Below are 25,157 nucleotides of genomic sequence, written 5' to 3'. Positions count from 1 at the left end.
AACTGTATTAAAGCGTCTCAGCAGTAGGAAGGCTGAGAACATTAGAAAGATTTAGGCCTGTGGAGAGACAACATATTGTGGCAAGAGCACAGAGTGGAACAAAATAGGTCATGTGATCCAGGAGCAAATGAGAAAGAGGAATGGAGTCAGGTCCCACAGCCCCCATCAGGACAGGTTCTCAGTGCCCTTGGAACTTCCTATGTAGATTCCACGTTCTCCTTTGTTGTTGTTGAGACAGGGTTTCTCTGTGTAGCCCTGGTTGTCCTGGAACTCACTCTGTACACCAGGTTGGCCTTGAACTCACAGAGATCCAAATTCAAAGAGATCCACCTGTCTCTGTTTCCGGAGTGCTGGGATTAAAGGTGTGTGCCACCATTGCCCAGCTTTTTTAGTTTTCTTTTTTTTTGAGACTGAGTTTCTCTACACAGGCCTGGCTGTCCTAAAATTCCCTGGCTTTGAACTCACAGAGCTCTGCTTGCCTCTACTTCCAGAGTGCTGGGATTGAAGTCATGCACCTCTGTATCTGGGCAAGGTTCCACATCTTAAAGGCTGTTCCTCTCAGTACTGGCATTTTGGGGGCCAAGTCTTTAACACAGGGACCTTTTTGGGTAGTAGTATCTAAGCTATGGCATGGAGCATAAGGAGAACACACAACGTAAGTGTGGAGACAGACTTAAATTCTCCCCAGTATGTATGTGTGAACTTGGACTCGGTTTCCCTTCTTTGGATCCTAATTTCCTCAATTTTAAGAAAGAGATGGCTGAGTGTGAGGGGTCACAGCTACTGCAAGCTCGTACTTCTCTCCAGTGCTTCACCACACCCACATGGTGGGTTTGTTGCTTCCTTCTCCAAGAAGAGAAGAAAGAAGTTACATGACTTACCAACTTACCTGAAGGAGCAGTGTGTGTGTGTGTGTGTGGGTGGGGGGTGGGGGTGGGGAGGTGAGGTCAAGATTCAAAGGGTGGTCTTTTCTGGCTCCAAAGCCTGAGAGAAAATCTTTATTCCCTTTATTATGTTCCTTGCTTCTTACCCACCTCTGAAATTGTCAGTGTGTGTGTGAGATGAACTTAGATATATGACATTTTCCCAAAATCCATTAATCAAATATGCAAATTTAAGAGATGATGCCAGCTGGTGAGATGGCTCAGTAGGTGAAGGCACATGCTGACAAGTTTGACAGGCTTTGACAACCTGAGTTCAATCCCCAGGACCCACGCAGTGGAAGGAGAGAATTGACTCCCACAAGCTGGTCCCTGACTTCTATACTTGCATGGAACTATGTGAATGCCCGTGTACACACACATCCACACACACAACATAGCCAGATGTCAAAAAAGGGGCAAGTGCTACTCAGTGAGGCAGAAAATAATAAACTGAAGCTTTAGAGAAATATTCAGAAACATTACCAAATGCCCTCGGTAGACCTGTTTACGTGAAATGGATATTCTCGAAACCACACTCAGAAGGTCACCTTACAGAGGGAGCATTTCCTGTCTCAGGATGAAAAGTCCCAGGAATTCAGAGGGAAATATTTTTACAGTCATTATTCCAAGCTCAGAGTCAGATACGCTTAGCATCACATGACAAACCGTGTTAGTGGCAGTCTACACAGCATTGGTACGGACGGGGCCTCTTTTAAGTAGGTGGAACGGGTCAGGACAGGTCCCAAGAGTTCAGTCAGGGGAGGAGAGGAGCCTGGCCAGCATCATGGAGAAGCTGTTTGTGTTGGTCTTTGCTCTCAACCTGCTGGTCTTCTCCTCAGGTAGGTTCTCTCTTGAAGGACACAGCCTGTTTTTGCACTGACGTGATCATATATAGTATATATTAATAATTTGATATGCTTTCTTTTTGTAAAAGTAAGCTTCTCGAATTCCTATTATTTAGAAGGGAAGTAAATTACTTTCTTTGAAAAGACTTAAGATGTGTTTGAGTACTATTTTCAGAAATACTGACAAGCCTTGAATTACATCTTCTTCTAAGATTCATATATGATCATGGAAAGCTTGATGTACTTTTATTATGCTAATATCTTTTAATGTTTGCGTGAGGCCCCCCTCCCCATTAATCATTTTGCAATCATACTTTCTGAGTGGGATGTGTGAAGAACGGATTTAACACGGTCTTCTTGTCACAGACAAGATTGGGAAAGAATATGGTTTTTTTTTTTTTTGGTTTTTCAAGACAGGGTTTCTCTGTAGCTTTCGAGCCTGTCCTGGAACTAGCTCTTGTAGACCAGGCTGGTCTCGAACTCACAGAGATCGCCTGCCTCTGCCTCCCGAGTACTGGGATTAAAGGCATGCGCAGGGCTGGAGAGCCCAGTTGGCAGAGTGCTTGCTTGGCATGTGAAGAAGCCCTGAGTTTAGTACCATGTTAACAGGGCACCGTGGCAAACAACTGTAATTCCAGCACTCAGGACGATCAGTTCAAGGTCATTTCAACTAGACGTTTGAGTTCAAGGGCAGCAAGGCAAAAGATCTTTTCTCAAAACAAATAAAAATGAGCCAAAATAAATAACAACAAAAAAACTATACATTACATCAATGCCCGCTGTAAATAAGTGGACCATTGCAAGAAGTAAGTAGATTTTTAAGTCCTGAAGCTTTTACTTTAAGTTAACCATAGTAGAAACAATTTAAAATTTTCGAGTCCTCAGAAATGCCGCATCCTTTGGGACAGATTCCTCTTTGTGTTTCACCACGATTGAACTTGCAAGTCCTCCTGGAGCACTGAGACGGAGTGTGGGCTCCTGGGCCTGGGGAGCCCTCAAGTCTCTTCCTGATTCTTTTCAGAGGCCTCCCCGATTCTGACAGAAAAGCAAGCCAAGCAGCTCCTGAGGTCCCGGCGACAGGACAGGCCCAGCAAACCTGGATTCCCTGACGAGCCCATGCGGGTGAGTGCTTGGCTCTGGAAATTGCATAACACACACTGTCTTCTGAATGGGCGTCTATTCTGAAATTAACTGAGTGCTGCTCATTGGAAGGACTGTGAGATGGGGGTTGTAGTACAGACAGCACTAAGATGTGTGTGCCCTTCACCCCTGGGGACACTGGCTCTCCTCATCGACTGTGGACACAGTATGGAAAACAGAAACAGCAGGGTCTACAGGTATGTGATGTATGTGCCCGGCATACCAAGGGGCTGCTCAGCATCTCCCTCCTCTGCTCTGTTTGCTCAGCAGCTGCTCCTTTTGGCTGATACCAACCCGCAGGCAGACTGCATTAGCATCCTCAGCTGGCAGTGGTCACCTTGGGTAGAATCATGGTACCAGCTGCCTCTGGTCGATGCCTTTGTTCTCAGCTCTGCTCTGGGGGTTATGGTTTCTACTTGCCTAGTCTTTCTTAACCAAGGCACCTGGGATAGCCAATATTGGCTATCAGCTTAACAGGACCTAGCATTGATTTCAAGACAAGCCTCTGGGTATGTCTGAGAGTTTCAAGATGGGTGACCCTATCCTAAATGTAGGCAGCAACATTCTATGGATTGGGTCTTAGACTGCATTCAAAAAGAGAGAGAAAGCTGGGCGGTAGCTTTCATTTTTTAAAAAGTAATATTCTTTTATTTATTTTTATTTTTAAAGATTTATTTATTTATTATGTATACAGTATTCTGCCTTCATGTATGCCTGCTGTCCAGAAGAGAGCAAGAGATTTCATCATAGGTGGTTGTGAACCACCATGTGGCCACTGAGAATTGAACTCAGGACCTCTGGAAGAGCAGCTAGTGCTCTTAACCACTGAGCCATCTCTCCAGCCCATTCTTTTATTTTTTTGAAATTGTAATATAATTACATTGTTCCCCATTTCCTTCTCCTCTCACCAACCCTTCATGTAATCCCCTTTCTCTCTCTCAAATTCATTGCCTCCTTTAATTTAATTAATACACACACACACACACACGTGCGGGCACACACATGCACACACACGCACACACACATGCATGCGCACACACACACACACACACACACACACACACACACACACACACCACTCCTAAATACATAAATACAACCCTTCCTCCCTCTCTTCCTCCCTCCATCCCTCCCTCCCTTCCTCCTTCCTTGTTTTTTGAGACAGGGTTTCTCTGGCTGTCCTGGAAGTCACTTTGTAGGCTGGTCTGGCCTTGACCTCACAGAGATCCTCCTGCCTCTGCCTCCTCAGTGCTGAGATTAGAGGTGTGCGCCACCACTGCCAGGCTCAAGTTGCATCTTATCACAGTGAGGAAAGTAATTGTATAGCCCCCTTCCCTGCCTTTATTTTGGGTGTTTAGTGCTTTCTGTGAGACCCTGCCAGGCTAGTTCAGCTCCTGTTTGGGGGTCTAATTCGACTGTTCTGACATTCATGGTATTTCTCCCTCATCCAGGTGAAGGCTCATCACAATGTACCAGCTTTGGGTGTCTGGAGGTTATTGTCTGGTGGTATTTCTGTGGTTCTGGTTGGTCTCTTTCCTGGACCCCTCAACTGGCTATCTGCTCAGCCTCTCTGTCAGATTCTTATGTGAGGTCCACAGGAACCTGGAACCACATTTGCCTTCTGTTACTGTGGACTCAGTGCACATATTTGATATTTAAAAGACTTTCATTGGTCTGGGAATGTAACTCAGTGGTAGAATGCTCACCTGAAATGTGCAAGGCCCTAGATTTGATCTCCAGCATTAAAAGAAAAAACAATTGATGGTAAATACTACTGGCTCAAGTCAGACTAGATTTGAATCTTTCCGTTCACTTTGTTCCTTCTCTCATTCTTTCTTTGTTTTACATTTACTTATTTAGTGGTGTGTACATTCATGTGGAGGCCGGAGGACCACTTGTGGGAGATGGTTCTTTCCTTCTGTTGTGTGGGGTCCAGGGACTGAACTTAGGTTGTCAGGGTTGACAGCAAGCATCTTTATCTCTGCCCCCCCCCCCGAGACTCCAGCTAGCCCAATCCCTATTTTTTTCCTAACTGCATGTGGGTGAGGTTCCCTTACATTGCTCTCCACCATTTCTATCAACTTTCTTCCTGTACGGAGACTGAATCTGGGGCCTTGCATAAGTAGGGCAAACAAGCATTCTACACTTCATGCCAGTCTTTGAGGGTTTTCTCTGCCAGCACCTGCACCTGGCTGTCTTGAGCTCCGTGGGGCAACGCCTGGGCCCTTCCTGAAGAACTCCGTCGGCCTCTCCCTGCAGGTGTTTGGACCGTTGGACCGTTGGACCGTTGAAGCTGTTTCCTGCCTCTTGCAACTGTGCTGCTCTTGGCTCTGAACTCTGCCTTGTATGGTCCTCTCCTGGCTGAGACACAAACTTCTGAGTGTATTCCTTTGCTGACACTGTGCCTACTTCTGGCTTGGGGCCATCGCCATCCCTGACAACACACATAGCTGGATCTGAAGGCCGAGGATGGTGGCCCTGTGCTTGCCAGCATTCTTGGGGTGCCAGTTAGGTCCCACCTTTGGCCAGGCAGGGTCAGGAGCTTCACAGAGAGTGGACATCTTCCAAGGGTCCTTGGCTCCCGAAGAGTCACGCTTCCTTCTCTCTTCCTCTTCCTCCCCTCTTCTCTCTTTTTCTCTCTCATTGAGGCAGGGTATTTCAATATAGCCTTGGATGGTTGGCCTTGAACTCACAGAGATCTACCTGCCTCTGCCTCCTGAGTGTTGGGATTAAAGTGTGCCACCATGTCTGGCCTATACGTGCGTTTTTCGAAAAAGGCTTTGCAAAATAACATGTGTCAGACTGTCTGAACTCCTTCCTCCATATTCCTCTTTGGGCCTTGCCTTGGGCTACCTGGAATGGTGCCAGTGGAAGGCTGTCTCAGGGTTAGGTAGGACATCGCCTGGCCATCACTGCAACCTGGTTGAGTTTTGGGCTGCACACATTTGTGGAACCATCTAGGAATTTTAAGCAGGGAACTTATACAATCAGGCCCACTCCACAGGTACCATTTAGAGGCTCATTTAGACCTCCAGACCCTACTGTCCATTGGAAACAGGCAGTGACATCGTTGCGTGTGTATTCCATCTCCTTGTCATGGTACCTGGAAGATGGACAGGTGGACTTTGGCAAATGAATCTAGTTGACAGCTGTTGGGGGAAAGCATGTGCCCCTGGAAACCAAGCCTGGAGACCAACGTGCTTGCTGTCATCGGAAGTAACTGAGAAGTTGACTATTGGGGAGATTTTATTTTGCTTCTCACTAAGTGACTAGATGGCAGAAAACTGGTTTAGAGAAGAAAGAAGCCACGGCAGAGGGTATGGAGCAGTGCTTTGGGGGAGTGTTAATTCAAAATGAAAACACACACAGAGGCTCACAGTCGCTTCTCGCGAACTGTGGCGCAGCGTTTGTTCAGAGAAAGCATGGCTGGTGCTCAAGGGAGGTAGTTCCTGGAATTCTCTGCCCAGCTGGGTTTGCAGTTGGTTTTGCTGTGTGTTTTTTTTTAAATCTTCTGCAGCCCCCAGCCACATGCAGCCGTCTGTGTTAGTGGTTTCCTGGAAGGAATGATGATTGGCAGGGGGTACACCGTGGGGACAATCATGGATGTCAGGAGACTCTTGAAGCTGCTGTGGTAGTGTAACTGGCTCTGATGATCATTTATAATTAACTTGGCTCCAAAGAGATTTTTGGAGAGTAGGGTCTGGACCCCCTGGGAATGGGATGGGAGCTCCCCAAAGGCTGGCATTCATTTTGGGATGTGCCGTTCAGTGACAGGTAGAGTTGACTGAGTTGTCATAGTGATTCTTTTGTGTCAGAGGACTTGTAGGTCTAAGGAAGCCTCAGCACACACAAAGAGGCCAAGACCAGCCAGATAACCCAAGCTAGTTTGGAGACAACTGCATGATGGTGGGGCTATAGGAAGAGAAGGCAGAACGGAAAGCCGTCTGAAGCTGAAATGTCCCCACAGGTTCAGGTTTTGAAGATTTGTTCTTCGGTTGGCACTGGGGCCTGGCTGGTGGAAGTGGGTCAGGAAAGTACACCTTTGAGATTGTCCCTGACCCCTGGTTATTGTCCTACTCTCTCTGCTCCTCAGTTCACCATGATGTGAACAGTCACACACTCCAGCTGCCTTGACTGAGATCTCTGTCATGGTTTCCCCACCTTGATGGATTACATAAGATCTCTAGAAACATGAGCCAAAACAAATATTTCCTAAGTTTTTAAAAAAATGTTGATATTGCTGGGCAGTGGTAGTACATGCCTTTAATCCCACGACTCAGGAGGCGGAGGCAGGCAGGTCTCTGAGTTCGAGGCCAGCCTGGTCTACAGAGAGAGTTCCAGGATAGTCAGGACTGTTAAACAGAGAAACCCTGTCTTGAAAACCAAAACCAAAACAACAACAACAACAAAAAGATTTTACACACACACACACACACACACACACACACCCTCTCTCTCTCTTTCTCTCTCACACACACACAATAATATATATATATATATATATATATATATATATATATATATATATTCTATCTATCTATCTATCTATCTATCTATATGAAAGTTTTTTTTTTTTTTTCTGAGACAGGATTTCTCTGTGTAGCCCTGACTGGCCTGGATCTCACTTTGTAGACCAGGCTGGCCCTGAACCGCCTGCCTCTGCCTCCTGAGTGCTGGGATTAAAGGCATGTGCCACCACTGCCAGGCTTATTTATACTCTCCATGGTTTGTATTTTCACGTATCTGTGTGGGGATTATGTGCGTGTGAATGCAGGGGCCCAAAGAGGTGAGAGGTGACAGAGTCCCTTGGAGCTGGAGTAACAGGAAGTTGAGAGCCACCTGGTATGGGTGCTGGGAACTGAACTCTGGAAGAACAGCCAGTGCTCCTAACCACTGTGTCTCCAGCCTGACTCTTTTTCTTTTATATTGTTTTCTGTCAGGTATTGAGGTCGCAGTGGTGTGAAAGTCACCAACGCAAAAATGATTCTGAGCTTCTCCTGGAAGAGCCCCTCGCCTGTGAGAGTGCTGGCCTCCATCTGCAGGGTCAGGCCACAAGTCTTGCTGCTCAGTATGGTCCCTAGAAAGTTTCTCAGGCTTCATCTGAGCTCCTCAGACAGGCAGAACGTACGCACACCCCTTAAGCATGGCCCCTGTCTGTGCAATAGTCAGCCACCCCCAGACACCTTCAAGTTAGGAAATGTTGCTCTGCAGAAGGCAACGCTTTCATCTCTGCTACCCGAGGAAAGGGGCGGTTAGGTCAGAGGACAACTCTGTGGAGCTGGCTCTCTTTCCCACCTCTCTGTGAGTTGCAGGGATCCGACTCTGGTCTCCAAGCTTATGTGGCAAGCTCCTTTCCCCGCTGAGGTGCCCTGGTAGTCAGTTTCCTGTACTCTTGACAAAACTTTAAATAAAAATTTGCATGTACAGCTCTGAAAACGGAGAGGAAGTTTGGAAGGCAAACTTGGCCTGCCCGTATTTGTATGGGGGCCACGTGCATCTGTGTGTGGGGGGCAAAAACGATGATGTTTCTGAGCAATAAGATTTGGAGTAAAATTTTACTGTCACCTCCGTCCTCCACGCAGTTGCTGTGTTTCCATTTCTTAGGGCTGCCGTAATGGACTGTGCTATCTAGAACAGAAGCACTTTATTATCCTACAGTTCAAAGAGCCTGGGATTTGAGTCACGTATTGGTAGAGTTAGCTCCTTCTGGAAGTGGTGAAGAACCGTGTCCCTCCACTGCCTCCTGGTGGTGACTGGTGGTCCTTACCGTTTCTTAACCCATGACTGCCTTACTCCAACCTGCTTGCTGTCACACGCGGGGCCTGTTCCTTGTGCGATACAGCATCTCCATTTTCTCCTTTTCCAGGTTGGAATATTCTAGTTCTCTTCCTGGTGTCTGTGTTAAAACACCCTGAAAAATGTAACTTAGGGGAGAAAGGGTTTATCTGAGCTCTCAGTTCTGGATAGGACCCACCTGAATCCTGTATGATGTCATCTTCAGTTGGTAACATTGATAAAGATCCAATTTCCAAGACAAAGGGTCCCTTCGTATGTTATAGGTAGACATGAATTTAGAGGGCCTGCTATTTAAACAGCTATTAAAAAATGATGCTATGTATGATTTCCACAAGGTCATGGAGCTCATGCTGGGCAGCAGTTAACTTGTCTGTGCCTCTCTGCTCACTGCGGACCCGCTGCCATAGCTCGGCCAAACCGTTTAAACTCCCTGAGTCTCAGTGTTCATGGCTAGGAAATGAGGAACTGATAACTGCCTATTCGGCTCACTGTGTGGCTAACATGGGAGAATGTGTGTGATACCTATGGGTGATTATTTAAAAAAAAAAGCCTGGGAAATAATCCTTGAAGCCTTGGTAATGGCGGGTTTTATGTCACACAAACTAGAGTCATCAGAAAGGAGGGAGCCTCAGTTGGAGAGATGCCTCCACAAGACCAGGTCGTAGGCAAGTGTGGAGGGCATTTTCTTAGTGATCGATGGGGGAAGCCCCAGCCTATTGTGAGCTGGGCCATCCCTGGGCTAGTGGTCCCAAGTTCTTTAAGTAAGCAGGCTGAACAAAGCCATAAGGAGCAAGCCAGTAAGCAGCACAGCTCTCCATGGCCTCTGCATCAGCCCCCACTTCCAGGTCCCTGCCCTACCTCTTTTCAGTGATGACCCCTAATACAGAATGGGTGAGATCAACCCTTTCCTCCCCCAGATTCTTTGGGTCACTGTGTTCTATCACAGCAGCGGTGACCCTGACTAAGACAGCCTTCTGCCTCTTTTCTGCTTATAGAAAGAAAGGCAGTGTGCTCCCTGACCTGGGGACATCCTAGCCCCAAGCTATCCCTGTGTTCGCTGCCACCCTTCCAGGGTAACTGATGTTCAATCACGCAGAACTTCTCGTTCCTTTTCAAACCTCGGCACCTTCTCATAAGCATCTCCATTTGCTGGCAAGGCCCTCATCCCTCAGCTCCCCCTGGCAGCCTCCTCTTCCTTCTGAATGTCACAGTGCTTCCTTCTCTCTTCCCTACCTGCTCTCCCAGCACACTTAGCCTTCCTTACCTTCTCTCTTTCCTACTTGCTCTCCCAGGGCACTTACCCTTCCTCAGCTCCCCCTGGCAGCCTCCTCTTCCTTCTGAATGTCACAGTGCTTCCTTCTCTCTTCCCTACCTGCTCTCTCAGTGCACTTACCCTTCCTCATGTGCACTTTCATTTTCTCAAGCTTCTGCGACTCATGCTCACCCCGAGTCTACAAATATTAAATGGGGAATTCTAGCGAGGAACAATGCCTAGGATCAAGATTGTGCACCATTCCGGGGAGGGTGATGAGATCTTGCGCTGTCTCGCTTCATCTTGCCTGGGGTGGGAAGGTCTCGTGTGCCTGTACTCTATACGAGACACCTGTCAGTCACTTAGCTTTTTGGTGGTTTGGATGGGAGTGTCCCCCACAGGCCGTGTATTTACACACTTAGTACCCGGCTGATGAACTGCTTGAAAGGATTAGGAAGTATGGCATTAAGTGTGTTCTTGTTGGAGGAGGTATGTTACTTTTGAAACATCAAAGCCCACCCCAGGCCTACTGTCTCTCTCTGCCTGCTACCTAGGGATCAGAGTATAAAACTCTCAGCTACTGCTCCAGTGCTATGCCTGTCTGTTTCCTACCAACACTCTGAAACTGTAAGCAAGCCCCCAGTTAAATGGTTTCTTTTCTAAGAGTTGCCTTGGTCACAGAGTCTCTTCATAGCAACAACAGGGACTAGGACAGTCCTGTGTCCATCACTAAGTCCGTTGCAGAGTTGTGTTTCTCTTCCAGTCAGCTTCACGTACACACAGCCTCTGCCCTTCACCTCACTGCATCCCACCCCAGAAGCATTGCATCATCTCAAGTCCTGTACTTCACAGGAAGAAGGGAAGTACAGTTCAATAAGCTGTGTGTGTGTGTGTGTGTGTGTGTGTGTGCATTTGTGCTTTTATGTGTGGAGGTAAGAGGTTAACCTTGAGTATCATTTTTCAGGAGCTACCTACCTCTATCTACCTTGTATTTTGAGGCAGGGTCTCTCACAGGCCTGGAGCTCCCCAAGCAGGATAGACAGGCTGCTCACTGGGATTAAAAGTGTACACCAAAATGACTGTTTTTTAAAAATTGTTCTGATTGAACTATACAGTTTTCTTCACTCCCCTCCCTTTCTCCCCCCTCCTTCTAGCCTCTCCCATGACTCCAGATTCCCAGTTTACTCAGGAGATCTTGTCTTTTTCTCCTTCCTATATAGATGCGTGTATGTCTCTCTTAGGGTCCTCTTTGTTATCTAGTTTCTCTGGGGTTGTGGCCTGTAGGCTGGTTTTTCTTTACTTTATGTCTATAAGCCACTTATGAATGAGTACATATTGTATTTGTCTTTCTGGGTCTGTGTTTCCTCACACAATATTTTTTTTTTCTAGATCCATCCATTTGCTTACAAATTTCAAGATGTCATTACTTTTTACTCCATTGTGTAAATGTGCCACATTTTCCTTATCTATTCTTTGGTTGAGGGGCATCTAGGTTGCTTCCAGGTTCTTGCTATTACGAATAATGCTGTTATGAACATAGCTGAGCACATGCCCTTGTGGTATGATTGAGCATCCTTTGTGTATATACCCCAAAGTGGTATTGCTGGGTCTTGAGGTGGATTGTTTCCTAATTTTCTGAGAAATTGCCATACTGATTTCCAAAGCATATGCCTGGGTTTTTTTTTTTTTTAATGTAGGTTCCAGGGATTGAACTCAAGATCTCATGCTTGCAAGGCAAGTACGTTACTAACTGGTTGTTCAGCTTTCTTTGTCATTATTGTGGATAATTTCAGTAACCCTCTCCCTACCCAGATCCAGCCTCCCCTGAGACAGGCCCTGCTCTGTGCGGGGGCAAGGACTTTACTGATTGAATTACCTCTACATTTCTGTAGCATAACATTTGGGTTATTCTATTTTATAATTAATTATTGTCATTGGTTTCTTACTTGACCCAATTTGTAAATTAAACTTCATCATAGGCCTGTGTGTGTAGGAAAAAACCATAGTATGCGGCAGGCAGCTCAGTTCACAGGTTGCTTTTGCAGGCATCCACGAGGGGGGCTGAGAAGGGATCTCCGGTGGATAGAGAGTCTCTCCTGTGGATAGACAGACAGATGTCTTATGCATCTTCTAAGCAATGTTGTACGTTGCATAAACACACCGTCGGAGTGGATTTCTAGGAAAAGGCCCAGAGAGAGACAATGGGTTGACTCTCAGCCCCGTCATCTCACTGGAGATTGAAGGTGGTGCTTTGGTGAACTTTATATTTAATGCTTACATTTTTATTTATTTAAAAGATTCAGTTTTTAGTTATGCATTTGTGTGCTTGTCTTTGTGTGGGTATGCACACATGTGTATGCAGGTGGAGTCCAGAAGAGGGAGTTGGATTCCCTAAAGCAGTAGCTACAGGCAGTTGAGAGCTGCCCAGTAGGAGCTCTGGGAATCGAACATGGGTCCTTTGCATGGACCGTGTGTGTTTTTAACCACTGAACCATTTCTTCAGTTCCCAGTTTTGATATTTTTATGTCTCTTCTATTAGACAGTTGTTGTAAATGGTTTTAGGAGATGGACAATTTGTCTCACTTCTGGGTCTCCAGCAACAAACCGACAATTGGCATTTACTAAGTACTAGTTATGTCTCCGTGCTTCCTGGGATGGGTGGGTGGGGGTGTGTGTGGACTCAGCAGGATAGAACTCTACTGTAGAACCTGGAGTTTATTCAAGGAGATCTCCTCTCTTACCTCATTTAAACTTGTTAGTCCTCTCTTAATCTTTCCAAATTTTAGGGAAGAATATGTTTACCCCATTGCCCAGGAGAATGATGCAAACTCTTTAAGAAAGATGACATTCAGGCTTCAGGGATGTCTTCTGTGATCCTGTTCATGAGCACTCCTGTATCTGGGGATTTGCCTTTCTAGGAAGCTGGACCACTTTGGCTTGTGTTCCTTCCAGGCGTGTTCTTCCAGGGTGCAGATAAATCAAGCTAGCATGATGCTAAGTATCCTTTGTAAACACGCTTTCATGTTTCTCCCTGCGAGAAATGTCCTAGGGACTGCATCAGGCTTTCGTTCCCATGGTCTCAAAGACGGTTCAGAATTACTGAGCTGTCTGTTGCGCTCAGCACACGTTGGCTTTCCTGGGGCACGGAGCCTTTGGGGCTCTGGGGCACTTAACTTCTGAGCCATCCTCCGGCTTGTGCGATTACCTTGCTTTGACTAACAAGCGAAAGAAATCTTCCAAATGTCCACGGATCTGCAATCCCGCTCGAATGTCATAGGAAAGGACAGTGACATCTTGGAAAAAAGTTCCTGCTTTGACCTGTTTTGCTGTGTCATGCTTGGGTCAGGTCAGGTTCCGCTGGACATTTCGTTGTCATGCGAGTCCAGCGAGGGTCGACGCGCGGTTTCCATTCCCACTACTGGGAAATGATTCACTTAAATCATTACAATGGGCATTTGACACGGAACACAAATACCAGTTTTTGTTTTTGTTTAATTTCTTCCCTCCCCAGAGAAGAGAATCTAAAGCAATGAAAACCTGTTTTCCATCTCCCTCCGCTTTCCCAGTCCAGGAACATTTGAGATGCTCATTAACGCCGGGCCATTTCGGACTCGGCCAGTGCAATTGTTGAATTTGTGGTTTCTAGCAGATCTGTAGCTTGGCTTTTCATCTTTGACTAATGGCTGCTTTCAGGCCTTTGTGGTGTATTCATTTCCCTAACATTTAAAATAAATACTCAAGTGTCATGGAAACCAGGGCTGGCTTTTTTTTCTCATTCTCAGTGACTTTTCTTCGGGGATGACTTCAGCCGCTGTGAAACAGATACTGACTTTTGCTTCTATGTACACTTGGCTGTTACAGCGAGACGATCAACACAGATGGTGGGGACCTTCCACCGAGGACATAGTAGGACCAGAAGCAATCTTGTCATGTACTCATTTGTAGATTTCTTCAGGGAGCTGTACTGGGGCCCTACTGTACACCAGGCACTAAGGCACACACTCAGTGTACTGTGGCTGCTGTTGCCATAAAGAACAGACCAATGGAAATCCCTACCTGGCTTGAGTAGCATGTGTCCTAGTCCCTAGCTATCTATTCAGGAGGCCTACGACAGAGAATCACCGTAGCCCAGGGTTGGTTTCTGAGATGCTGTCTCTCTATATAGCCCTCTCTCTACTTAGACATGATTTCATAGACTTGTTTTTTATTTTATGCACAGGAATATTTTGCTTGCAAGTATGTCCTTGCGCCACGTGAGGGCTGTACCCCCAGAGGCCGGAGTTTGGATCTGCATATGAAAGAGAACACGTGGTGTTTGTCTTTCTGAGCCCGGGTTGCTGCACTCAAGTGTAATTTTTTCCAGGGCCAAAAAGCAGCAGTTGCGACTAAGTAGGTGGCAAGGCTTTACCTGGCTGTGTGTTTTAGGCCCTCGTCAAGGGTGGCGTTAACCTTCCCTCTTTCCCTACAACACTTCTTTTCTTTGGAGACAGGGTCTCATACTAAGCCCAGGCTGGCCTGAGAGTCATTATGTTGCCTGGGTTGGCCTTGAATGTATGGCAGTCTTCCTGCCTCAGCCTGTCGTGTGCTGGGATTACAGCTACATAGCTACTACACCACATCTGGCTTTCTGTGAGTATGTGTGCACATGTACGGTGTATGTGTATGCATGCTTTCCTGTGCAGCTGTCCATGTATAGATGTGTGCACATGTATGGTGTTTGTGTATGCATGCTTTCCTGTGCAGCTGTCCATGTATAGACATGTGCACATGTATGGTGTTTGTGTATGCATGTTTTCCTGTGCAAGTGTCCATGTATAGATGTATGCATGTGTATTGTGTTTGTGTGTGCATGTTTTCCTGTGCAAGTGTACAGGTACAGTAGAGTAGATGTATGCACATGTATGGTGTATGTGTATGCATGTTTTCCTGAGCAGGTGTCTATGTATAGACATGTGCACATGTATGGTGTTTGTGTATGCATGTTTTCCTGTGCAAGTGTCCATGTATAGATGTATGCATGTGTATTGTGTTTGTGTGTGCATGTTTTCCTGTGCAAGTGTACAGGTACAGTAGAGTAGATGTATGCACATGTATGGTGTATGTGTATGCATGTTTTCCTGAGCAGGTGTCTATGTATAGACATGTGCACATGTATGGTGTTTGTGTATGCATGTTTTCCTGTGCAGGTGTACAGGTACAGTAGAGTAGATGTATGCACATGTATGGTGTTTGTGTATGCATGTTTTCCTGTGCAGGTGTCTATGTATAGACATGTGCACATGTATGGTGTTTGTGTATGCATGTTTTCCTGTGCAGGTGTCTATGTATAGACATGTGCACATGTATGGTGTTTGTGTATGCATGCTTTTCTGTGCAGGTGTGCAGGTACAGCTGTGTACACAAGCAGGCAGAAGTCAGAGGTTCTCAATTGCTCTTCACCTTGGATTTTTTTTTCTTTTTTTGAGACAGGGCCTCTCACTCTCTCCACAACTCATTTACTCTGAGAGACTGGCTGCCCAGCAAGCCCTGGGCTCCTTCTGTCTGCCTCGTCAGTGCTGGAATTATAGGCATGCATCGCTACACCCATTTCTGCTTCCTGTGGGGTCTGGGGTTCTGAACTCAGGCCCTAATCTTGTATGACAAGTGCTTTACCAACTGTACTCTTTCCCAGTCCCACCCCCTCTTTTAAACTGTTAATGATTGTATTTAGTACTGGCTATAGAGTTTCCAGAGGACATTCTCAAAACAGAAACATCTTAAAGTTTAAGCTTGGCCCTCTGTTAAAGGCTTTCCAGTGCTCCAGGAAGGCTTGTGCGTTTTAAGATATTTTTGAGCTGGACGGTCGTGGTGCACGCCTTTAATTCCAGCACTTGGAAGGCAGAGGCAGGTGGATCTCTGTGAGTTTGAGGCCATTCTGGTCTACAGAGCTAGTTCCAGGAGCCTCTCACTGCTGTGGGTTTGTCTCTTTAGGAGTATGTGCACCACCTGCTCGCCCTGGAGCACCGCGCCGAGGAGCTGTTTCTGGAACACTGGCTGAATCCCCACTGCAAGCCTCACTGTGACAGGGACCTGGTCCACCCTGTGTAAGGACCCAGAGCCAGCTTGGTATGTTCCCAGCCTTTTGTTGGGGAGAATGACGATGGGAAATATGTTCACGGTGGGGAGACTTCCTGGAGGAGTGTGCTCAGGGGCCAGGTGTCACTGACTGTTGTTTAAAGGGTGGCAAGGGAGCCAGGCAGGAAGGAAAACAGGGGTGCCCACTGGTCACTGAGAGATCCCAGATGAGGTGCTGAAGGTACCCTATTTGCCATCCAGGAAAGATCTGTATATGATATGCATGCAGTTCCTACAGCAACCAAAAGAGGGCATCAGACCCTCTGGGACTGGAGTTACAGCCAGTAGTGAGCCACCATGAGGGTGCTAGGAATTGAACCTGAGTTCTCTAGCAGAGCAGGTCTTAACTGCTGAGTCATCTCTCTCTGCAGCCCCCTCTCCCCAGTTTGGATAGACTGGAGCTTGTTGTGTCCATCAGGCTAAACTTCAACTCAAAGAAATCTTACAGCCTTTGTCTTCTGAGTGCTAAAATTGAAGGCATACACCACTGTGCTTAGCCCTCTCTGGGCTTTTACAGACCAAGCAGGACAGGGTATAACCGGGTGGTTGATTATGTGTGGTCACGAGCAATCTCCTCACCTTTGCTGCTGAGTAGTCTGTGTGACTGTAATGGCACAGGGATGTCCCTTCAGAACGTCACCCGGGAGTTTGTAGAGTGCTCTTACAGTTCTGTCATGGACTGTCTTATTACCCTGACATCATCAATGGCCTGTCTCAAAAAACCAAACCAAACCAAACAAACAAAAAACCCGGAGTGCTTTTTGCTCTTCTAGAGAGCTTGACTTCAGTCCCAGCATTCACGCCTGGCAGCTCACAGCCATCTCTACAACTCCAACTCCAGGAAAGTCTGACGCCCTCTTCTGGCGTCCTGGCACACTGCATCCATACACATATTTGCACACACAGATGCGCATGCACATAATAAATAAATAAAATAAATCTTTCAAAATTGGTGCACACAGAGGGAACATTCAGGAAATAACAGCTGGTAGCTCCTTCTCTCTCCTTTTTCTCCTCCTTCACCACCTCCACCCCCACCATCACCACCCTCCTACCACCATCCCCCCATCACCACTCCACCACCTCCATCCCCACCCCCACCCCCACCATTCCCACTCCACCCCCACCCCCATCACCACCCCACTCCCACCACCTCCACCCCCACCCTTACCACCATTCTAAAATTATTTCCTCCTTCTTTCTTCTACAGCAGGTTTCTAGGCAGTGATCAGGAGGCTGCTGGGACAGAGAGAAGCTCGTCTTCCATCTGATCGGGAACTGAAGAAATGAAGCCTTCTGACCTCAGGAACTTGCGGCTCTTTGTGGGAAGGCCAGAAGTGGCCTTCAGAGGGAATGACAAATATATATTCTGCTCTGTTTTACTAACCTGCCCACATCGTGAAAACTAACAGCTTGAATCAAAGGGCCCTGAGAGCCTTCCTACCAGTTTGCAAGTAGGCGGAGCCCCAGTCCTCCGGAGAGGGATGGAGCTGGGGGCTGCAGAACAGGCCTGGGGTGGTGTGTCTGCACTGTGGGCTCTCTTGCTCAGAGCGGGGGGGAGTACATCACTGGGAGCTGCTGAGTTTGGGGTTCTCTGCTTTTTCATTTCTCTGCTGCACTAATAAAGGCTGGTGTCTAATCTTTCTGTGTGTCTCTTTTCCCACTAGGGGAGTACTGGGGATTTCTTGCCATATTCACCGTTGTAAACCCAGTTCCAAATAGTGCGCCACTATTTTTTAAAGGCTTATTTAATCTTAGTTTTTATGTGTGAGTGTTGGGCTGCATGTATGTATGTTCACCATGTGCTGGGGTGTTGGGAGCTGTGAACCCCCCAGATCCCGAATTTCTTGCAAACAACTTGTTTTCCCCTGATATGAAAACTAACAGCTTGAATCACAGGGCTCCTGAGAGCCTACAGCTGCTCTGAGCACGAGACCCTCAGGCGTTCCTGATGGCAGGGGAATGGTTTCTGATGCGTTTGGCTGGGGCGTGGCTATCCCTATATAAGCTGCCCTTGGACACAATAAAGGGGGGGCATTCTTTGGGCATTCTGGCATCAAGGATGACCCGTGTCCCTGTCTATGAGTCTTTGTACATCTCAATCTCCAGCCCCTTGCCTGGTTCACGAATGGTATGGTGGTGCATAGAGTGCAGATGGGCGTGGTGTGCCACACTGCTACACTGGGGGAGACCAGGAAGAGGACACTGATCTTCTGGAACTGGAACTACTAGAGAACTGTGAGTCACCATGTGTGCGGGGGTGGGGGGGTAGAAAAGAGGGGACTTGAGAACTGAAATTGGGTCCTCTGCAAGTGCAGATAGTGCTTTTAATTACGGAGCCATCTCTCCCTCCCATAAACTGTTCTTTAAATATGTGGATGGGGCCCGGTGAGATGGCTGAGTGGGTGAGTGTGCCTGCTACCAAGACTGACAACCCGGGTTTGATCCCCAGGACCTGCATGATGAATAAAGAGAACTGACTCCTGGACATTATCCTCCAACTTCCACAAGCATTCTGTGGCACGCACACACCCACTCACATGAATAGATAGAATAGACATGTACGTGAAATAAATAAAAATGCAAGGAAGATATTAGCTCGAGGTCAGTCCAACAGGACCATAACTTAAGACCAAACACATACCCAGTCTTCTAGCAAAGGAGAGATTCTTGTGGAAAGCAGGGTGCTTGTTTCTCTGTACCCCTGAGCCTTCACCTGTAACTCCGTCCCAGAATTAGGCAGTCAAAGCTCAAGCAGGGTAGGGAGTCACCTTGAGTGGTGTCGGGGTGGGCCTGTCTCTGGGAAGGTTGGGCTGGGCTGGTATAAGGAGAAAGTTGCTGAACCTCTGCATAGCAATGGGAAAGAAACCTGGCAGGACAAAAATGGAGTTCCTTGTGTCAACTCTGCAAAACAAAACAGTAAATGAAGCTGTGGCTTGTGAGACAGGCTTCTTACACGGGATTGCCTGATGATAGCTGTCCCAAAGAACTCTAGGAGACCTCAAAGGCCGCTGAAACCTCACACAGGAAGTTCCGTAAAGACGTTAGCCTCACTCCGCTTATCTTGGGGCTGATGCTACTCTTGTTATTACTCATCGTGATGGAGGGCTATTGTTTCAATGTGACAAATACAGTCTTTTTGTTTTGAAAATTGTTTGCTTCTTCCTCTTTGAACATTCTTATAGCTTATGATGGCGTTGGGATTCCATTATGAAGCTGGTTCCACATAAGTATTGTTATATTTTAGGGCATCTCTGTTTGCTATTCAGATCGAGGGTCATCATACCAACTTGTAGAGATGAAATAAAAAGCCAATAAAAGAGAAGGTAAAGGAAGAAGTCCTGAGTGGTTCCAGGGAAGGTAAAATCTGGAACTTAGGGCCAAACCTGCGAACTTGAGCTCCATACCTGGGATCCCCACAGTGGAAAGAGAGAACTGACTCCCAGAAGTCGTCCTCTGGCCTCCTCTGCACTGTGGTGTGCTCTTCGCAGTGTGCACATAAACACACACACACACACACACACACACACACACACACACACACACTAAAGATATAAGAAAAAAATGGATGGGCATTAGGAGTTCTGTGAGAAATTGCATATTTCATTTAGCCAGCACTGAGCCCCTACCCAGGAAGTGAGTTTGTTCTTTTAGATGCGCATAGATAAATATGGTCCCGTTCAGATGGACTTAGTACATGAAGGAAGAGACTCATATGTATTCAAAGGGCTGCCCTAGAGTTTAGTCGTTGGCAGGCGTTTCTGGAGAGGGCCCCAGCTCTCTGTCACAATGAGTGGAGGCACATAGTAAGTATCTGTTTGTTCAGTTGTGAATTTTCTCCCGGTCCTGCCCCATCCCAGCTCAGCCTTGAATTGCAAACCTTCACCCTGGTAACACAAAAACATGTTATCAGTATGAGATGCTCCCCAAAGACTTCTGTACTGGCTTGGAGAGGAGCTGACCAGTGCTTGCCTAGATAGTAGGTACAAAGCCCTGGGTTTGACAACTAGTATTCCATAAAGCTGGGGATGGTGGCCCATGCCTGTAATCCTGGCATTCAGGAGGTAGAGGCGGGAGGACCAGCTGTTTAAGGTCATCCTCAGCTACCCAGCGAGTGTGAGATTTAGCTTGAGTTACATGAGACCCTTGCCCAAACACCACCACCACCACCACCGTGTAAGGCTTGATTCTGAGCTAGTGGCATAATTTCAGTTTCTGGATATTTTAGGAGGCAATGCCTATCTAGAGGAAGCAGATCACTGCGGGGCTGGTCCTTGGAGTCTGCATCTGGTTCTCTTGCCCCTCCCTGAGCCTGTAACTCCTCATTCCACACACAGAATTTGAGACCTGGATGGAGATCTCTCACCCTGAAACTGACTCAATATGGTTCAGTGTTGTCCCCCTCCCCCACAGATGCATGTTTCTCTCAGTATGTGGGCCCTGTCTCTGAGAACCTCTTTTGTGGATGGATGGACGGCTTGTGATTGTGCCGCCATGTTCTTAAAATGTGGCCCTCGGAAGACAGGTGTTGAGCTACACATGCAAACCCCCAGGCTTCGCCAGCCCTCTGACTCAGTGGGATTCTTGGGAACATTCGGAGTTTGGGAACCGTGGACCCAGAACTTTCCTGGAACTTTATGACGCCGTGAAAGGACCCGAGTGTGCCTGGAGACACAGATGCTTCTCTCACCTCTCCCACTTTCAGGGATTTATTTATGACCTCATCATATACCTGACGTTAGTGGCCCTAGGTTCAGGGATGCGAGAAACAAAATATGCAAAGCACATTTTGTGCTTGTATGTGTGTGTATGCATTCACACATGTGTGTGCTTGTGGGGGTTAGAAGTCAACATCTTCAACTGTTTTCCACTGTCTTTTTTGAGGTAGGATCTCTTGCCAAACCTGCGGCCCACTGATGATCTAGTCTGGTTGATCATGGAGCCTGTAAGTCTCCGCCTTCCAGGGCTGGGATTACAGGTGCATGCTGCATGCCTGACTTCTTCTGCATGGCTGCTGGGAATCTGAATTCAGGTCCTCATGATTTTGCAACAAGGGATTGATCCATTGAGCCATCTGCCCTGCATCCGAAGGCCAATTTATTTGTTTTTTAAATTATCTATTTATTTATAATCTATCTATCTACTTATTTATTTATAATCTATTTATTTGTTTAACATACATGCCATGCCGTGAGCCTGGAAGTCAGAGGACAGCTGGCAGGAGTTGGTTCTCTCCTTCTACCATGTGGGTTCCATGTATTGAACTCCAGTTGTCAAGAGTTTTCTCTGTTGAGGCGTCTTTTTAGGTCTCTTGTAACCACTTTAGAACCCAGAACCCAGTGGGGTTTCACATATTCACATGTTGTGCACCCAGCACCACTGTCCAGTTTCCGCTGTTTCATCACCCTGAGCGAGACCCTATGTCCCCTTAAGCTGACATTCTCAGTTTTTAATTCTTACTCGTCTTCAGCAACATCTATCTGCTTGTTACATATGAAATGGCCTATTCTGGATATTTCAGATACATTGAGTCCTAAATGTTTTTGTCTCTGATTTCTTATACATTGCATATGATTTCAAGGATATCATCGCTGTAGCATGCATGAACATTCCTTTTTCGGGGCCAACCAATGTTCCATTGAGTGGATCTATGTCCCACCTCATGTTTAGTAGTTGATGAGCCTTTGAGTTCCTACCATGCTTTCGCTCTCCTGAGTGGCGTAAACATTCAGGTACATGCTTTTGTTTGGTAACTGCTTTCAAGTCCTCTTGGTCCCTACTTAGAGAGGGAATTGCTGAATCATACGTGATTTCCATTGAGTTTTGTTGTTATTGTGTGTATGCACATTGTGTGTGTGTGTGTGTGTGTGTGTGTCTGTGCACAGTGAGTGGGTAGAGGTCATAGGACCACCTTTGGGGTGTAATTCTCTAGGAATACCACCCACCTTATTTTAAGTCAGCGTCTTCCATTAGGCGAGACTGGCTGTCCCATGTGACCCAAGGATCCGCCTGTTTCCACCTGCCTGCCTCTGTGATTGCCAGTGAGTACCACCACATTGCAACCAACTGTAAGCCAAAGAAACATTTTTTGGGTTTCAGGACTTGAACTCTGGTCCCCGGGCTTGCAGGGCAAGCACCTTACTGACTGAGCCACCTCCCCAGGCTTGTATTGTACTTCGAGGAGAGTTTCTGTTCTCTACTGCAGCTCCCACCAGAAACACGCAAGCATCAAGACTTCTCACACTCTTGCCAGCAGCTTGTTATTTCCCACTTCAAACAAACACCCCTGGTGGGAGGGAAAGGGAGTTCACTGGGGATTTTGATTTCTTTAAAGCCTAATAATTTTGAACATCTTTCCATTTGCTTATTGGCCAATTCAGTATCTTTTGAGGGGAGAGCTTTCCAAGCCTGCGCTTGTGTAAAATTTCAGTTGTCTTTTGCTGTTTTGACAGGTTAATGTTCATACTCAGAGCAAGGCTTACTAAGGGTAGAATTTCGGACAGGTTGTAGAATGCTCCCTGCCTGGATTTCCCTTTCTGTTCAGTGGGGATAAGGCTAGAACCTACTGTCACGGTCTTGCAGTGGTGAAGCTTTAGGACCCTCGCGTGGCCCCATGGTGGGCGTTTGCTGTGTAACAGATGCCCTTATTCCTCAGGGGCTGAAACTAGCCGGGGTGACTGGCCACCACACTGCAGAGATTAGTAACTGCTGGGAAGCAGATAGGACGGTGATGCAACAGAGTGTAACTGGAAGGCTATTTTGGGGTTGGGTGCACAGGGAAGGCTTTTCGGAGGAGGTGACACTTGAGCTGACACCGGAATGACAGGAAGGAGCCAACCTCATGAGGATCCATGTACAGGAAGGGCACTCCCGGCTGAGGGAACGGCTCGGGTAAAGGTCTGCAGACAGACACGAGCCTTCCAGAGCTGCTTGAAGGGAGAGGGGAGGACAGGTGGGTTTTCAGCATGTGAGGGTCATGGTGACCGTCAGGGCGTGGGAAGACAGTTGCCTTGACTCAGGAAGCCAGGGTGTGCAGGGTCTCTGCTCGTTACCTAGGAAACCAGAGATAGTGACTGAGACCATTTGATGAAGACCTTCATTTTTTTCACATCAGAAACAGAGTTTGGTGGACTTGTGAGTTGGCTCAGTGGGTCAAGGTCCTTTCTGGCAAGGCTTGTGACCCGAGTTCAATCCCTGGAACCCACGTGGTCAGAGGAGAGAACAGACTCTGGCCAGTTGTCTTCTGACCTCCAGATGTGGGCTGTGGCACATGCGTGTCTCCCCCTCCTCCACGGAGACACACAATAAGTGATGAAAACAGTAAAAAACATGTGGTTATATTTACTCCTATGTAGTAAGACTATAACACTCATGAACTAAACTAAGGAGAGAGGCTTCCATTTTCAGATGTGAATCACAGGGCTCAGCTGAGGTCTACAGATAATACTGGCTCCAAAATGAAGGGGCAATGAGGCTGTACCCGAAAACTCCTCTTCTTGGGGTAGTCCTGGAGGGCACGAGGTATGTGTCCACCTCAGCGTTAGGGTTCACGGAGCTCTTGGCCCTCCTCCGGCTCTCCCATTTTCCTAGAACCTTCCCTCAAACTGTCTAGCTCCGGTTTGATTGAACACCCTGCATGCTGTGCTCGAGGCTCCAGAGTGAGCAGTGTTCTGGGAAAGAAAGGTGCAGAGAAGAGCTTGGGGGTCTAGAGCCTGCTCCACTTTGCCATCATTCTGGGTACCTCTTTGATGGTACCCACAAAGCATGGAACCCAGTGTCGTGGCAGAGAGACAGGTTGTCTGGGCTTCCTGCTGGATTCACCCTCCCTAACTCTTAAGCCTTTCTAGGTCTCAATTTGTTCATCTGTGATGTGTTGGTATAGTCCTAATTGCATATTGAATGCACATGGATAATTTTAAAAATCTCTGTGTGTGTGTGTGTGTTCATGCACGCGCGCGTGTGTGCGCATGTATCTATCCATCTGCCCCCATCTCACTCCTCAATGCTGAGTTTACAAGTGTACCCGGATCTTTTTATCTTTTTAATGTCTGTATGTGTATGTATATGGGTGTTGGGTGCGTGTGTGGAGGCCTGAGGTTGGTGTTGGGGAACTTCCTTGGTTGCCCCTCAGTTGAACTCAGAGCTCACTCACAGGTGAGCCTGGTTAGCCAGCCTGCTCTGGAGACCACCTGTGACAACCAGGAACCCACTTGGCATTTATGTGGGTTCTAGGTATCAACACTCAAGCCTCATGTTTGCACAGCCAGTGCTTTATCCATTTGGGTCATTTCTCCAACCTCCCACCTCCCCCGACGTGGGCGCTAAGGGATTGGAATGCTAATCCTCATGCCTGAGCAGCAAGGGCTCTTACCCACTGAACCACCTCCCCAGCCCCGTGTTATACGGGGGCACTCTTTCTTTTTCCCACTTATTCCCCCAAAACTTAGAAACTTGCCTTAGCTGAGCCCAGGAGCCCCTCCTAAGGTTCCTAGGCAACTGTTCTCTAGAACCGACTAAAGGAAGGAAAATTGATTCTATGGTTTGGACGGGAAAAGGGACCTGGGGTGTGTGTGTGTGTGTGTGTGAACTCGTGCGTGAGTGTGCTGGGATAGGCGGTGGAGACACAGCACGGGCCACACCCACGCAGGCACACACTTGATTGCTCTGTAACAATCTGTAACTGAGGAAGGGTGGGCACAAGGCTTCAAGGGCTCGGCCGGCCACTAGGGGTCAGTATGTCTCCGTTGCAGGCGCCGGCGGGCGGCTCACCTGATTGCTGCAGACACCCGCTGACAGATCCCGCCCGACCGTGTTCAACACCTCTTGCCTTGTACTGGCGGGGTGAGGGTGTGTGTGTGTGTTGGGGGGATCTTTCTCTGTAGTGAGGTAGAGACCCTAGACAGCCTAAATAACACGCTTTCTCTTTGCAGGAAAACGCAGAAGGTAGTCAAACTGTCCTGTCTTGAGCATTCCTTGGTGAAGGGCGCACGGATCCTATTGTGGTTTCTGCCTTGGTTATCTTGGTGCCTCCGAGGATGGCACCGGGGGTGGGGGGTTGGGGTGGGGTGGTCCGCTGAATTCTTCCTT

At 47.4% G+C, this 25,157-nt stretch overlaps 1 protein-coding gene and 1 pseudogene across 1 annotated transcript; one reads left to right on the top strand and one right to left on the bottom strand.

The window, feature by feature from the left end:
• The first annotated feature begins 1,707 nt into the window (after window positions 1–1,707).
• CUNH17orf67 (chromosome unknown C17orf67 homolog) lies at window positions 1,708–17,303 on the top strand. Its single transcript, XM_041664072.1, has 4 exons — window positions 1,708–1,762; window positions 2,790–2,890; window positions 15,927–16,061; window positions 17,281–17,303. Exons 1-3 carry the CDS (start codon window positions 1,708–1,710, stop codon window positions 16,041–16,043), a joined length of 273 nt encoding a protein of 90 aa, XP_041520006.1. The 3' UTR covers window positions 16,044–16,061; window positions 17,281–17,303.
• Window positions 14,324–14,427, bottom strand: LOC121457216 (annotated as a pseudogene).
• Window positions 17,304–25,157: the final 7,854 nt, after the last annotated feature.

The sequence above is a fragment of the Microtus oregoni genome, unplaced genomic scaffold (assembly GCF_018167655.1).
Source record: "Microtus oregoni isolate MIOR12 unplaced genomic scaffold, Mior012 000015F_ref0000493, whole genome shotgun sequence".
Taxonomy (NCBI): domain Eukaryota; kingdom Metazoa; phylum Chordata; class Mammalia; order Rodentia; family Cricetidae; genus Microtus; species Microtus oregoni.
Note: the sequence above shows the minus strand (reverse complement) of the source record. Positions and strands in the feature narration are given on the sequence as shown.

What these genes read in the sequence shown, in the direction of transcription:
- CUNH17orf67 (XM_041664072.1), top strand. Translation starts at nt 1,708, where the DNA reads ATGGAGAAGCTGTTTGTGTTGGTCTTTGCTCTCAACCTGCTGGTCTTC. An exon ending in CCTGCTGGTCTTCTCCTCAG is followed by an intron (nt 1,763 to 2,789) that starts GTAGGTTCTCTC and finishes GATTCTTTTCAG; the next exon opens with AGGCCTCCCCGATTCTGACA. An exon ending in TCCCTGACGAGCCCATGCGG is followed by an intron (nt 2,891 to 15,926) that starts GTGAGTGCTTGG and finishes TTGTCTCTTTAG; the next exon opens with GAGTATGTGCACCACCTGCT.